Here is a 15,339-nt window from a genome sequence, read left to right as displayed (position 1 = left end):
TTAATCTAGAGAGGATGTAGAAGAGTCAGAGTGAGGGTCAAGATGGGCTTCCACTAGCATCATGTCTTTTCGGTCTTGATAAAATATGCTAAGTGGGGGCAGTCTGCTGCAAGAGCTGCAGTGATAGACTGCTTCACTCATTCATCCAGCAGTTAGCAGGCAGCTTCCCTGAGCTGGTTCCTGCCAGGCTCCCAGGATGCTGGGATGAATGCATCTGGCTAGAAGGGGGTGAGTGGGCAGGTTGGGAATGAGCAGGCGTGTGGAGGGTCTGGAGAGCTGCACGTCGTCTCTGTGTTGGAGCACGTTTGTGATTGTTTGGGGGAAGTGCAGAATAACACAATTCTAGTTGAGTACACAGTGCTAAAGAGGCTAAGGGTAAGAGAAAAGCCAGGATGGGTTTCTTAGAGGGACTCATTGAGTTTGATTTGAAGGAAATATGAGATGGAATTAGCAGAAAGTTCATTGGAGGGCACTAGAATTTGGCATACTCTTCTGTAAAAAGGCATGGAGATGGGAAGAAGCAAAGAAAGGTCTGAGTTTAGGGTTCAAGAAAGTGAAGGGTTGAGGTTGTTGGTCAGAGGAAAGAAGACAATGAACTGTGAATGGGACCCCTCAGAAGTCGAGGTCTAACATATAAATGCCCTTCCGTGGCTATGACAGAATCAGTCTCTGTCTCCTTTCTCTTGTAGGCATTGGGAGCAAGGAAAAGGAGGCGAAACCCCAGCAGGAAGACCTGAAAGGGGCGCTGGCGGGACTGACATCCGAGAGGTTTGGGGAGGCTGTTCTCCAGGGCCCTGGGCTCGGAAGGGCCTGTGAGCAGGAGCCTGGTGGCTCTGGGGGCGGCGTGCCTGGGCTTCCTCCACCCCAGCATGGCGCCATCCCCCTGCCTGATGACCTGAAAACCCACAGCTCCTTCTGGAAGCCTTTCCAGTGCCCCGAGTGTGGAAAAGGCTTCAGTCGGAGCTCCAATCTCGTCAGGCACCAACGAACCCATGAGGAGGAGAAATCCTACGGCTGCGTGGAGTGTGGGAAAGGCTTTACCCTGCGAGAGTACCTGATGAAGCATCAGAGAACCCATCTGGGAAAGAGACCCTACGTGTGCAGCGAGTGCTGGAAGACCTTTAGCCAGAGACACCACCTGGAGGTGCACCAGCGTAGTCACACGGGCGAGAAGCCCTACAAGTGTGGAGACTGCTGGAAGAGCTTCAGCCGCAGGCAGCACCTGCAGGTGCACCGGAGGACTCACACCGGGGAGAAGCCCTATACCTGCGAGTGCGGCAAGAGCTTCAGCAGGAATGCCAACCTGGCCGTGCACCGTCGTGCCCACACCGGGGAGAAGCCCTATGGCTGCCAGGTTTGCGGGAAGCGGTTCAGCAAAGGGGAGCGACTGGTGCGACACCAGAGGATCCACACGGGAGAGAAGCCCTACCACTGCCCTGCCTGTGGACGCAGCTTCAACCAGAGGTCCATCCTCAACCGGCACCAGAAGACCCAGCACCGCCGGGAGCCCCCGGTGCAGTGAGGGCCACATGGCGGGCAGCCTTGTGGAGGGTCCCCTCATCTTCCTCACTGCAGGGCCCTGCGGGGTGTGGGTTGATGGCTGCAGAGGACACTTGACCTGTCGCCTTTCTTCCCATTTTCAAATGTGGGAAAAGGACAAGGTCTTGTTTACTTAGAGCTTCCAGAGAGCACAGCTGCTCTGTCTCTTACCCAGGTGGTGCTACAAGTTTTCTGACCATCTTCTAGGGAAAGGGTCTCCTGACATTTAGTCCAGGCTGAGATTTTCTCCCTCAGTGGGTGTCATACCCACCTGTTGAACAAGGCCAAGTAAAGGCAGAACTTGGTCACATGTTGGCAGCTGGAGCCTTGTTTTCTGAGGATTGCGTCGCAGGGTTATTAGCTCGGAATCTTCCCCACCTAACTCTCTTTAACATTTAACCAGTATTTATTGCACACCCCTGTCCTGCCGGCCCTGGGAATTCAGGAGTGAATGAGATGTGAGACCTGGTTCTCAAGGAGCTTGTGCTGTGCAGTGGGACGCACTGCAGTAGTCAGTACCCAGAGCCTTCTCCAGTACATCTGGGCTGAGAGCCCCGAGTGCATCTCGCATGCTCACTCCTGCCCGGCCAGCCCCTGTGCTGATCTTCCACTCCACTTGGGATCTTCTCCCAGGCAGTTGCATTCACCTTATTTGTAGCCTCCCTTGTGTCTGGCTGTAACCTCCTACCCTCGTCTGTAAAATTTTCCCATCTGTTATTCCTTGCACTAAAACAGTTGTCTGCACACTCACTATTAGCTGAAACTAATATTTTGCTATTGGTCACTGAATAAATGTGAGAGTATTTTTAAAAACATTCAGTTTGCTAACACTGTGGTCCCCAGCCTTTTTGCTATCAGGGACTGGTTTCCTGGAAGACAGTTTTTCCATGGACTAGGGGCGGGGGGCTGGGAGTGGTTTGGGGATGATTCAAGGGCATAACTTTTATTGTGCACTTTATTTCTATTATTACATTGTAATATATGATGAAATTATATAATTCATCATAAAAAGGAGGTGCAGATGGAAGTGGTAAATAAAATAATGGGCAGGCCATGCACAGATGGAAATAAGTGTCGGATTCTGACTTAAAGCCTGCTACCAGATACAGCTGTACAGTTGAAGTATATCAACTCACTTGCCAGTCACAGATAAGATTTTGGTATGAGTCTGCAAGCAATTGATTTATTATGGTCTCTTTATTATAGTGCAGTCAAACTCACTGCTAATGTTAATCTGTATTTTTTTTTTGAGAAAGGATTTATTGCAAGGATAGAGAAGCTCTCTTAGTGGGAGGGGACCCGAAGGGGTTGCCCCATTAATCTATTTTTAACTGCTCCCCAGCACTAGCATCACCACCTCAGCCTCACCTCAGATCATCAGGCATTAGATTCTCATAAGGAATGTGCAACCTAGATCCCTCCCATGTGCAGTTCACAATAGGGGCACACTGATGAGAATCTAATGCTGTCACTGATCTGACAGGAGGTAGGACTCAGGTGGTAATGGGAGTGAGGGGAGTAGCTGTAAAAACAGATGAAGCTTTGTTTGTTGGCTGGCCAGCTGTTTACCTCCTGCTGTGCAGCCAGGTTCCTAACAGGCACTGATACCAGTTCATGGCATGGAGGTTGGGGACCCCTGTTCTAACAACTGATTAAATGAGTCTGAAAGATGAGATAGTATTAATGCTCTATATTTGATGGCACTTTATAGTATATGCAATGCTCTTCTCTATTTTCATTTGATTCATTTCACAAGTATTGAGGCCCTGCAATGTGCCAGGATCTCTTCTGGATTCTTTTTTTTTTTTTTTGAGTTGTAGTCTCACTCTGTCACCCAGACTGGAGTGCAGTGGCCGCTCCCAGCCACCGCAGCAGCCTCGACCTGCTGGGCTCTGGTGATCCTTCCGCTTCAGCCTTCTGAGTAGCCGGAATTACAGGTGTGCGCTACCACTCCCGGCTGATTTTTTAAAAATTTATTGTAGAGATGAGGTCTTGTTGCCCAGGCAGGTCTGGAACCCGCAGGCTCAGGCAATCCACTCACCTCAGCCTCCCAAAGGCGCGGGATTACAGGCTGAGCCACCGAGCCTGGCTTCTTCTGGATTCTTAAGATGCATGTGTGAATAAAATAGGGAGAGAAAATATCTGATCTCGCAGGGCTTACATTTTAGTGAAGGTACTTTATCTTCAGAACTCGTGGGTACTTTCTTGAATCCTTGGGGCCTGGGACTGGATCCTGTATTCTTGACCCTATCAGCATCTTGCCATGAAATGCATTCACCACCTCCCTTTTGTTGTAGAAAGGCCTCTGTCCTCTAGACCCTTGTCAGAGACACTCAGAGTCCTGGACACCAGCTGCGGGTGATGAGATGGCGGTGACCTGTTTTGCATGAGTGCCAGTTCAGGAAAAATAAAGATTGTTGTAGGACTTTGGGGAAAAAAAAATCTTTTTCAAAAATGAGAAGGTGCAGTATTTGTAGCTGTGTTTAGCTTCTATTATTTTGCCATATCTAAAGGGTTTCTTTCTATTTGAAATTCTGGAAGGAGTATAACTAGTATGAACTGCACTGTGGTGTGATTCTTGTGCTCTGCCTTTGGACACTGGCTGCTGGATGAGTCTGTCTTTTGTTGACAGTATACTACAATTACAAGATGTGGTGCGTCTTCTGGTGCCTCTTCGTATCTAATTTTACTGAGATTTTTCCCCCATTTTCCATTGTAAATGAGGTTAATGGTAATGACTAACACAGGGCTTATTACTCAGACACTTTGAAACGTGATTTTGTCACATATTTCTTGGCAGGAAGCCTTGGCATTTTAATTTTGATTTGGCAGGTGACCCTGATCCTCCTGGCCCATCAATTGAACTCACAAGCCTCCTCTGACAAGGGCGTTAAGTGTATCTGAGACGTCCACAAGGGGCTGCTGTTGTGCCTCAGTAATGCCCAGGTCCATATTCAAAATCTGCTCTTTTATCTCCAATTCTCAAAGCAGCTAGGGAAGGCTGACAGTGCCCCGCTAGCCAAACCCAGTGGGAGGCTTCTAGTGTCATGGTGACTGGCTGAGCTGGCTGAGGGGGCCCTCCACAGAGGTTGATATTCCTAGGCCAGTTGACTATAGAGGCCCCCAGGGGTTGGGAGTTGCTCTTCAAGGGTCTGTTTACCTGAGTTAAATTGTCGATGTTCTTTGATTTGATCAGGCGTTTAGCCAGCTGGCCTCTGGCTGTTGGTTTTCAGCAAGATGGACTTCTTGAGAGATGCTTCAGTAGGAGCTGGGCCTGGCTATCTTTCCCATCTGGCCTCTTCCCCAACTGCTGTAAGGCCAAAGCTTATGGACAGTGTCTCAAAAAAGCCTCTGTTAAAAGGAATTTTTCCCATGGAATTTCAATAGCCTTATTTTTATATTCAATTGTCAACAAATATTTTACCTGTATTTTTCTATTCTGTAGACTTTTCTTATAATAGAAAATGGCAAACATATTTAATTGTATTCTTATGTATTCATCATTTACTTTATTATAAACTGATGGCCAATCTTACTTTATCTCTACCCACTCCTTCCTCTTAATTTTCCTCCTCCACTGAAGTGTTTTGAAGCATAACTCAAAATGTTTATAAACATTTCAGTGTGTATCTCTAAAAGGTTAGGGCTCTTAAAAACATACTGTTATACCTAAAAAACCCCAACAATTTCTTCATGTCAAAATATCCAATTAATGAATTTTAAGAGCCCAGCTAATTTTTTAAATACATTATAACTTATTTATTTGTCTTGGAAGTCTCATAATCTATAGTACTTAACCTTTTATTTTTGAAATTTGTTCATTAAAAAACGGCATTATTTATCCTGTGGAGTTTTTAGATTTGGAATTTTGGCGATTACATACTCATGGTGTTAATATATTTCTCTGGCCTCTGTATTAACTGAAAACCTCAGAGATGTAACCAGATTCATTTCATATTTTGACAAGGACACGTTATAGATGGTGGCATGTCTTGTTTCTTTTCATATGATGTTAGGATCCTAGATCTGTTTATTTCATTAGTCCTATAAATACTTCATTGTTTAGTAGCTGGAATACTTATGTAAGAAATTTCCCTTTGTTCATTATTAGATTACTCTTAGGTACAGTTTATACAGGAAAGCCAGGATAAATGCTTGATCCTCCCCTTTATTTGCCTGTTTTTAGAAAAGGCTGGTTGCTTTGCTTCCTGTAAAGGCAATCAAGTTTTTATAATACTGTTTATCACTTACAAGGAATGAGGGATTCTTAAAGAAATGGCAGATTGTATGGTAGGACAGCACAGGTACAAGATGAACCTGGAAGAATTCGTTATACAGAAAGTAAGGAAGGTCTAAAATAAACAGATGATGGGATCATATAAGGATGCAGAAACCAGCTTAAAAGGATTTCCACTGGGCAAATCTCAATTTGAACACCAAAGTAATTAAGTACAGTAAAGAATGATGGGTCTAGCCGGGCTCCGTGGCTCAGCCTGTAATCCCATGCCTTTGGGAGGCTGAGGTGAGTGGATTGCCTGAGCCCATGGGTTCGAGACCCGCCTGGGCAGCGAGACCTCATCTCTACAATAAATCAAAAAATCAGCCGGGCGTGGTAGCGCATGCCTGTAATTCTGGCTACTTGGAAGGCTGAGGTGGAAGGATCTTCGGAGCCCAGCAGGTCGAGGCTGCGGTGGCCGGGAGCGGCCACTGCACTCCAGTCTGGGTGACAGAGTGAGACTCCAACTCAAAAAAAAAAAAAAAAAAAAAAGAATGATGGGTCTACAGACAATAGATAAATACATAAGGATAATGTACAATGTCTAATGCTTACTGGTAGATATGGAGGGAGGACTCGGGGTTGGTAAAATCAGCATTTTGCAGATGCCTTAGTAAAGATTAGCAGAGTCATGAATCATCCAATAGATGGTAAATCTAGGGAGAAATGTTGATGAAGATAATTTCATGGTCCTAAAACATCTCCCTACAGATCACTTATTAGTTGTGAGGGAAAGATAATATTTATAACTGGAGAAATCAGGTAATATCTTGCCAAGTGATCAGCATTACTGAATGAAAGGTAGAAACTGTGTGCCTTCAGTTGTCTACTCTGAAAAAATAAACCAACACCTTAATAGCATTGTACCTGGAAATGTATAACCTGAATTTAATGATGAGGAAACTAGACAAATCCAAAATGAGAAACATTCTTTTTAAAAAGGGGAGGCGGAAGAGAGTGTTTTTTAAAATAGTGTCAGTATCATCAAAAAGAATGGCTGTGGAAATGTTCCAAATAAATCCAAATTAAAGGAGACTAAAAGGATAATACAATATCTGACCTAGACTGGATCTTGTAACAAAAAAATTCCTATAAAGCACGTTACATCAAGTGACAAAATTGGAATGTGGGTCTAGATTAGATGGAATTATTGTATCAGTGTTCCAGGTACTTATGCTGGTAACTGTGCTGCAGTTACTTAAGAAAGTATTCCTATTCTTAGGAATACACAATGAAATTTTTAGGGGTGAGGGGCCATTGTATGTGTGTGTATGTGGAGAGAGGAAGAAGGAAAGGAGGAGGAAAGACGAAATGGCACAGAATGTTAACAGTCAGTGGATCTGGGCAAAAGATATATGGGTATTATTTTGCACTATTTTAAAATTATAAGGTATATATTTGTAGAGGTGGGTTTCTTTGTTGCCCAGGCTGGTCTCAAACACCTGGGCACAAATGATCCTTCCACCTTGGCCTCCAAAGTGTTTTGCACTGTTTTTATTGCAGCTTTTCTGTAAGCTTGAAAATATTTTCATATGAAAATTTAAAATGTAGAGCAAAATAGAACTGGTAGGATTTACTAGTTATGACTGTGGGAGGAACATTGTTTTAAGCCCTTGTCAGATGACATTGCCCTGAGGTGGAAGTGGCAGGATGACACAGTACACCATTAAAGAGATATACAGATTTTATCACGCCTTTTACAAGAGCTGCAGATTAATTCCCATGCTGTTTAGGGTTGATCAGAGCTCGTTCATGCGGTGACCAAGGAAGCCCTCTGAGGCTGGCAGCTTGCTTTCTTTATGGAACATCTTCCTTTCACTTGTTTTCTTTCATCCCTGTTATTGGTTTTGTGTTGCGTCCTCACAGAACATTTGAATGTCTGGAAAGTCCAAAGTCAAAGCACTAGCATTCAGTGTCTGATGAAAGTTGCTCTCTGCTTGCAGGATTGAGCCTTGTTTCTGTATCCTCTGGAGAGAACCAACATTGTGTCCATTGTGTCCAAGGTAAAAGAGCATGAGAGCACTCCCTTCCAACTTGAGCCATTTCATAAGGGTGCTAATCTCATTCACTTGGGCAGAGACCTCATGACTTAACTCCTAGAGGCCACACCACTTAGTATTGTTGCATTGGGAAGCCCCAGACATTCCTAGTAGGAATGTAAAGTGATATAGCTACTGTGTTAAACAGTTTGCCAGTTCCTTAACAAATGAAACATAGAAATACTACTATATAACCCAGCAATCCTACTTCTGAATATATACCCAAAAGAATTGAGAACAAGAATTCACGCATAAACTTGTAAGCAGTTATTCACAACAACTGAATTCATAATAGTGTAAGGGTGGTAATAGCCAAAATGAAGATAATTTCATGGTCCTAAAACATCTCCCTACAGATCACTTATTAGTTGTGAGGGAAAGGAATATGCCACTATAAAAGGATACACAAAATGCAGTACATCTATTCAATGGAATGTTATTTGGTGATAATAAGAAATGAAGTATTGATCCATGCTTCAACATGGATGAATCTTGAACATATGCTAAATGAAAGAAGCCAGTCACAAAAGACCATATATGATTCCATATATATGACATGTCCAGGATAAGCAAAATTAGAGAGGCAGAAAGTAAATTAGTGGTTGCTTATGACTGAGTGGGGTAGGAAGGGGATAGTTGTTTAAAAGTATAGAGTTTTTGAGTAGACAAGAATGTTATGAAGTTCACAATGGTGATGGTTTCACATATCCTGTAATGTACTAAAAACCATTTAATTGTACATTTTAATAGGTGAATATATGGCATGTGAATTATAGCTCAATAAAACTTGTTTTTTTAAAAATAAAAAAATACATAGTCCACATACCTATTCAGAGAAAAAGTGGATTAAAGAAATTATATTCAAGAGCTTTTGGACATTTTTTATAAAGGGATCCTGAGAGTTGTTGATGGAATTCATTTTTACTTCAGATGATATGCTGGTGAGCACATCCAGGCTGCAGGCCCCAGAGACACTGAGTAGAGCAAAGCATGGAAAATTAAAATTAGTACTTCCAACCTTCTGCTACACATGCAGCAAGAAGCACATGTAAATCCATATGCCTGAGCAAGACAGGCGAAGAACCACTCATTTTCAGAACTACCTGCTAGATCACCTCCCACCACACTCACTTCTGAGGTAGTTATTGGATGCCAGTATGTGGCCCTGTGCTGAATGTGTTCGGGACACTAAGAAGTTAGACGCACTTCTGAGCTCAGTCTTAAAGAGACAGAGACCCATAATCAGACAAATTACAGTGGGTTGTGTTGAGTGTGGATGGTAAAAGATGTGTAAGACTGCTTCAACAGGACAAAAGTAGAATAATTAACTTGTCCTAGGGAACTCAAGAAAAGTGACATTGCCTCACCACTGAGTTTATGCCCAGAGCTGATTCCTTTTCAGTGTATTACAGAACAATCACAACCCATTCTGATTCGCCAGCAATATCATCTCTTATTCTCTACACTCCTTGCTAAAGCTCCAGAAAGACCCACTTCCCCCCATTCCTGTGATCTGAGGTTGCAGATTATTTTTGCAAAGTGCAAAGCCAAATTTTTCCTAGTTAAAAATAACACATCACTCCAAAGTTAATTTAGTAAATCCCATAGCTAAGCAGCCAGTTTGCCTAGGACAGGTTTCATGTATACTTGTTCCTGTATGATTCAAATAACGTATCTCAGTTTAGACTAGGCCAATCTAACCCTCGGCCTGTGGGTCACATATAGCCCAGGACAACTAGTAATGCAGCCCCACAGAATCTTTTAGTGTGTTTTTTAGCATTTATTTCTGCATAACCCCTTGCATAGTTCCGTTTTTGAAGTTCACAGTCACACGTAATTCATGGCGCCATTTTCTGGCAGCGTGTACATTTGTGAGTAGCTGTTTTCAGTTATGAAGCACACGAAGAGCAAAATTTAAACAAACATTTCTGACAGGCACCTTGAGAACTCACTAAGAATTGCAATCACTTCTATCGGACCAGACGTTGGTAGATCAAATTTCTCACTAGTTTTATATTGTTCTCATTTTTCTAAACTTTATAATAAAAAATACAAAAATTTAATAATCTTATATATATATTATATAGTGTATGTGTGTATATATAACTTGTTTTTTTAAAACAAGTTTTAAGAAAAACACACACACATACTATATAATTTCTGTTTGGCCCAAGACAATTCCTCTTCATTTGGCCAAGGGAATACAAAAGGTTGGACATCCATACTATATAATTTCTGTTTGGCCCAAGACAATTCCTTTTTACTTCATGTGGCCAAGGGAAGCCAAAGGTTGGACACCCCTGGTTTACACAGTAAACCATAAGGGTGTCCTACCTATAGTCTTTCTAAGGTCATCTCTCTTTTTAGATTGGGGGAAGAAGGAGTAGTGGGAAGATTTAATATTTTCGATTTTGGAGGAATCCTCAGCAATCTTATGAAGGGACTGAAGTTTAAAGCTCTGCATTGTAACTTTCCTGCCATGCTCGTTGCCAGCCAACAGGTAACAACAGGCCTTCCCCTCCCAACATTCCGTATCTTCTAGACTCAAAACTTTAGTTTGATCATGACTGTTTTTTTCCTGAACTATATCTTTTGTCTTTCAGAATATTCAAGGGAACTTTATCAGGTAAATACATTTTGGCTTCTCTGCACAGGATAGAAGACGCTTTCCCCCCCCAACTGCTCTGCCTGACTGTGAAAGTCACCACTCTTGGGTGGCCCATTGGAGTTGCAACACTACAGCTTTGATTTTTGTCCAGTCACTGAGCTCAGAGGCAGGCAGCTGGAGGGTCTCGTGACAGCTCAGAACTCTACAGCTGTGCTTCTATGTACTCTTTCAAGGAGACTGGCTTGTCCTTCTCTGCTGCTCACCTCTGGTTCCTCTCCAACACATCTCCATACTGGGCAATGATGAGAGAATCAAAGCACAAAATGCAACACCATTTGCCATTAAATTTGCAGACTCAGAAGTTACAGAAGGACATGACTTTCCCAAGCATGAAGTCATAAGTGACATTTCATAATGAATTTTGTAATGTCTTTTAGATACAAGGATAAGAGACCATTTTTAGGGAACGCAAACTCAGTGGACTACACCTTGAAAGGGGACTATGTTCTCACTGTCTGTCTCCACATTCATTCTTTAAGTTTCTATTTTTCCTACCTCCTTCACTTTTCCACTGGTGAAAGCTAGAGACGGCAGTGATCATATTCTCTTGCACTCTTCATCCACAGATACAGAGACGGCACTTTTCATAATTCCCACTGGACCCAAAGGACAGAGTTCAAAGCAAGAAACATGGTAGATGGAGTTGTGCCTATGGAGATCAAGCATGTATGTTCTTTCTTTTCAGCCACAATATGCCAGAGCCAGGTTAGAAAGTAAATCACGTTAGTTAATAAAGAAGCCTGTCTCTCCAGGCCTCTTAGTTAGAAATTTGGCAAGGTAGAGATAAAAAGGTCAAAATTTAATTGTCACTCTCTACTAAATGATAGGCAAAAATGCTAGATGCTCAACAAAGACTTCTCCCAGATGCCTAACCTCCTCTGAGTGTGTGGGAGGCGGGGGGCATCCAGCCACCTAGTGTGGTTTCTAGTCTCAACATTTCAGTATCCTTGTAAGTGAAAATATTCCATGTGGTAGAAACCTGTTTTTCCAGTGGAATGTATGGGAACAAGTACTAACACCTCGTCCAGGGCTCTGCAGAGTAGAAAGAGATTTGTGACAGATAGGCAGGTGGCCTTGGCAGACTGTATGTTGCCTCAGACCAGCTCTGTCTTTACAAACACCTACATCATGAACATCTTGAAAAGAGATTACCCTGATATAGTGATTTTAGAAAGCAGGCAATGCTTAAAAGATTAGGAATTTATTTTTAATATAATTACCCGAAAGCCTCTTTCTCTTAATTTTTTTCCCCAGGCAGAGAAAAGAAAAGAAAGAATTTTATTTCACAACTTGGAACTGGCCTGTGAATCCAACATTATTAAAACTTCCATCTTCTAAAACTATGTTTTGTTTTAAAGTAGATACTTCCAGCACCTGTTTATGATAAAACTCAGCAAACTAGGAAGAGAGGGAAAGTTACTGAATTTGATAAAGAGAATCTACAAAAAACCCTCCAAATAAATTACACTTAATGGTGAAAGACTGAATTCCGCCCCCCAAGATCAGGAACAGTTAAAAAATGTTCATTCTTATTCAACAACATACTGGAAGTCCTAGTGTAATAGATAAGAGAAAGATGTAAAAAGCATACAGATTGGAAAGGAAAAAAAAATCAAAGTCTGTATTTTCAGGTGACATAATTGTCAATAGAAGATCTCAAGCAATATACAAAAACACCTCTAGAACTAATAAGTAGTTCAGCAAAGTTGTAGGACATAAGATCAACACACAAAAATCAAGGCAGGTGGATGCATGCAGTTGCTTGGTGGGAACAATGTGTGTTGCTTCAGTGATGGAAGCTGTGAAGGTCCTGACTTAACTGCAAAGCAATATGTCAATGTAGCAAAATTCCCCTTGTATCCCACGAATGTATACAAATAAAATCGAAATTAAAAAATTATTAGAAAAAATAAATGAAAAAGAAAAACCTTCAACCTTATTTCCTTAAAACAGAAGTTAATATCTGGAAACAATAAAAACGCAGTACCATTTACAATCATTTTAACGAAAATGAAATGCTTTAGGGATCAATCTAACAAAACCTGCACAGAATCTCTATGTGGAAAACTACAAAATGTTGAGAGAAGGAATTAAAAAAAAAAAAAAAAAAAATCCTAAAGAAACGAAGAGGGGCTGTTTTGAAATCTGGCCGCTGGGGCGCTAGTGCTGCCGCCGGCGCGGAGGCCTGCAGCCGCCCAGTTGCGGTCGAAGCCTGGACCCTATCTCCCACCCGAAGGTTCGAGGCCGCGCCATGTCTACGCCCCCTTTGGCGGCCGGGAGGGCGCCCGGGCCGTTCGCCGGGCCGCAGGCACAGCAGGCCGCGCGCGAGGTGAACACGGCGTCGCCGTGCCGCATCGGGCAGGAGACGGTGCAGGACATCGTGTACCGCACCCTGGAGATCTTCCAGCCGCTCAGGAATACGCAGTTGCCAAATGGTGTCACCTACCACACGGGGACCTACCAAGACCGGCTCACAAAGCTGCAGGATCGCCTTCGCCAGCTGTCCGTTCTCTCCGGGGAGTTGCGGCTGGTCTACGACAAATGCAATGAGAACTGTGGAGGCATGGACCCCATCCCAGTAGAGCAACTTATCCCATATGTGGAAGAAGATGGCTCCAAGAATGGCGACCGGGCTGGCCCGCCACGTTTTGCTTGTGAAGAGATGCGGGAATTTGCTGAAGTCCATAAAAAACTCAAACAGAAGACTCAGCAGCTGAAGCAAATCGTGGATCAGCTACGGAACCTGATCTGAGATGTGAACGCCTTGCTGGCCCTGAGAAACTAACTCACCAATGCGCTAAGTTTCCTGCCATGCAATGTCAGACTGGGTTCCCAGAGTGTTTTTCCCTTTGAAGAAGATTATTTATCTGCTTGTGTTTAGTCACCAAAACTAAAGTCCCTATGTTTACATTGTGTTTTTACATTAAAATATTCACTACCTTTTTTTTTTTTAAAGGCTATTGATTCTATGAAAGTTTATGGCAACACACTTTGATAGAGTTTGTGTTTTGGTTTATCTTCATGAATTGACTAATTGTTTTTTTTAAAAGGAAAATAAAGTTTGTAAATACATTTTTTAATTTGGAAAAAAAAAAAAGAAATGAGGAGGCACAGTGTGTTCATGGATTGAAAGACTCAGCACAGTATAGATACAAATTTTCCCCCAAATTGATCTATAGTTTTAATTCTTTTCAACATCTCAGCAAGTTTGTTTATAGATATCAATGGAAAGGCAAAAAGATCAAGACTAACTTTAAAAATCCTGAAAAAACAAAACAAAACACACAAAATATCAAAACAAATAGGAGGAATCACTCCCAGCAATGTTAAGACTTACTACACAGCTATTTTAGTCAAGACGGTATGATGTTGGTGGAGGAATAGACACAAGGATCAATGGAACAGAACAGAGAATGAGAAATAGATGCCCACGAATGGGCCCAACTCATGGTTGACCATGCTGCAAAAAGAATTCAACAGAGGAAGGATACTCGAAAGATAGTGTTGGAATAATTGGACAGCCATAAGTCACAACAAAAACAAACCTTTACCTCAACCTCATAGCTTATGCAAAAATGAACACAAAATGGATCATAGGTTTAAATGGAAAGCATTAAACTGTGATTTTAGAAAACAACAACCAAGAGTGCTAGGGGAATACTTTTCAAACGACACCAAAAGTTCAATGCATAAAAGGGAAAATTGATAAATTGGCCTCCCAGAATTAAAAAAAAAAAAGCTCTGATGTAGACCCTGTTAAGAGGATGAGATAAGCTACACATCAGACCTATAGGAGACTAGCAGTAGGGAGCCTCATGGTGATAGAACAGTTCTGTATTTTAGTTGTACTGATCATTACACAAACCCACATGTGATATATTTGCATAGAGCTACACACACATACACATCCACACACACAATAGAGGGCACATAAAACTGAGGAAATCTGATATGCTTTGTGGGTTTTGTCAATGTCAATTATCTGTTAATAGAGTGAAAAGAATATACTGTATTTATAGTTATACAAGATGTCACCAGTGGAGGACACAGAATGAAGGGTAGATGGCACCACATTGTACAATTTTTCAGGCAACTTTCTGTGAATGCATATTTATTTCAAAATAAAAGTGGGTGCCTATACTCTGGTTTGTAACATGATTTCATTAGCACTGTTTTGATTATGTCGGGATCCGTGATAGTTAAGACAGGCTTTTGATCATCCATCAACCTGTATGTCAGGAAAACAGCTGGTTAAATCTCACAAGCCTAGTTCTGCAGCTGGAGCCACATCCAGGAATCCAGACTTTAATGCTAATATTATATAATCCAAATACTGACATTATATAATCTGTAATCCTGGTTGTAGGATATGCAACAGATTAGCTCCTAGCTCTATTACGGTGTGACACACCGTGAGATTCCAGCCACAGAAGCCACTCGAGTCTTCATACAATGAAGAGTCACATGGATTGGCAGGGAAGAGACATTTAAAGACAAGAAAATACTTCAAATGGGTCATGGTTAGAAATAACAGAACATTTATTAAGTGTAGGTGGTGCATACATGCATATTTCCTATATCATTCTCCATAATTTTTGTATGTTTAAAGAGTTTTATTATCAAATAGGATATTGAAAATAGATCAGTGAACAATGAAAGGCAAGGACATTCTCAAGTGCTCACAAGGAGTAAATGTTGCAAGGGGCAGTTGGAGTCAGGCCCGTGGAGATCCAGTGCTGTGTGCTCTTTCTACTCAGCCTCAGCAGAACCCTGCATCCAGCACTGTGGTTTCTGGGGACTTGATGTAAGAAGATGAA

At 42.1% G+C, this 15,339-nt stretch overlaps 2 protein-coding genes across 3 annotated transcripts in view; both read left to right on the top strand.

Annotated features, from left to right (window-relative positions):
* The window catches only part of ZSCAN25 (zinc finger and SCAN domain containing 25), a 10,688-nt gene extending 8,839 nt beyond the window's left edge, over positions 1-1,849 (top strand). The window contains exon 6 of the mRNA XM_008057126.2: positions 690-1,849. Coding sequence (XP_008055317.1) covers positions 690-1,522 — 833 coding nt within the window. The 3' untranslated portion in view covers positions 1,523-1,849. The remainder of the gene's footprint in view (positions 1-689) is intronic.
* A 10,924-nt stretch (positions 1,850-12,773) lies between these two features.
* LOC103259463 (mediator of RNA polymerase II transcription subunit 30-like) lies at positions 12,774-13,295 on the top strand. 2 transcript variants are annotated; one of them, XM_021711852.1, is made up of 2 exons: positions 12,774-13,104; positions 13,210-13,274. In XM_021711852.1, the coding sequence occupies exons 1-2, from the start codon at positions 12,774-12,776 to the stop codon at positions 13,272-13,274; spliced, it is 396 nt and encodes a 131-aa protein (XP_021567527.1). The 2 variants fall into 2 exon arrangements, with proteins under 2 accessions (XP_021567527.1, XP_021567526.1); XM_021711851.1 differs by having other exon boundaries at positions 12,774-13,295.
* The last annotated feature ends 2,044 nt before the right edge of the window (positions 13,296-15,339 follow it).

Source organism: Carlito syrichta, unplaced genomic scaffold, assembly GCF_000164805.1.
Source record: "Carlito syrichta isolate Samal-C Ts95f unplaced genomic scaffold, Tarsius_syrichta-2.0.1 Scaffold302779, whole genome shotgun sequence".
Lineage (NCBI taxonomy): Eukaryota > Metazoa > Chordata > Mammalia > Primates > Tarsiidae > Carlito > Carlito syrichta.
This window is presented reverse-complemented; position numbering and strand designations above follow the sequence as displayed.

Bases quoted from the DNA above. Each gene is read 5' to 3' on its own strand.
- LOC103259463 (XM_021711851.1), top strand. From the start codon at position 12,774: ATGTCTACGCCCCCTTTGGCGGCCGGGAGGGCGCCCGGGCCGTTCGCC.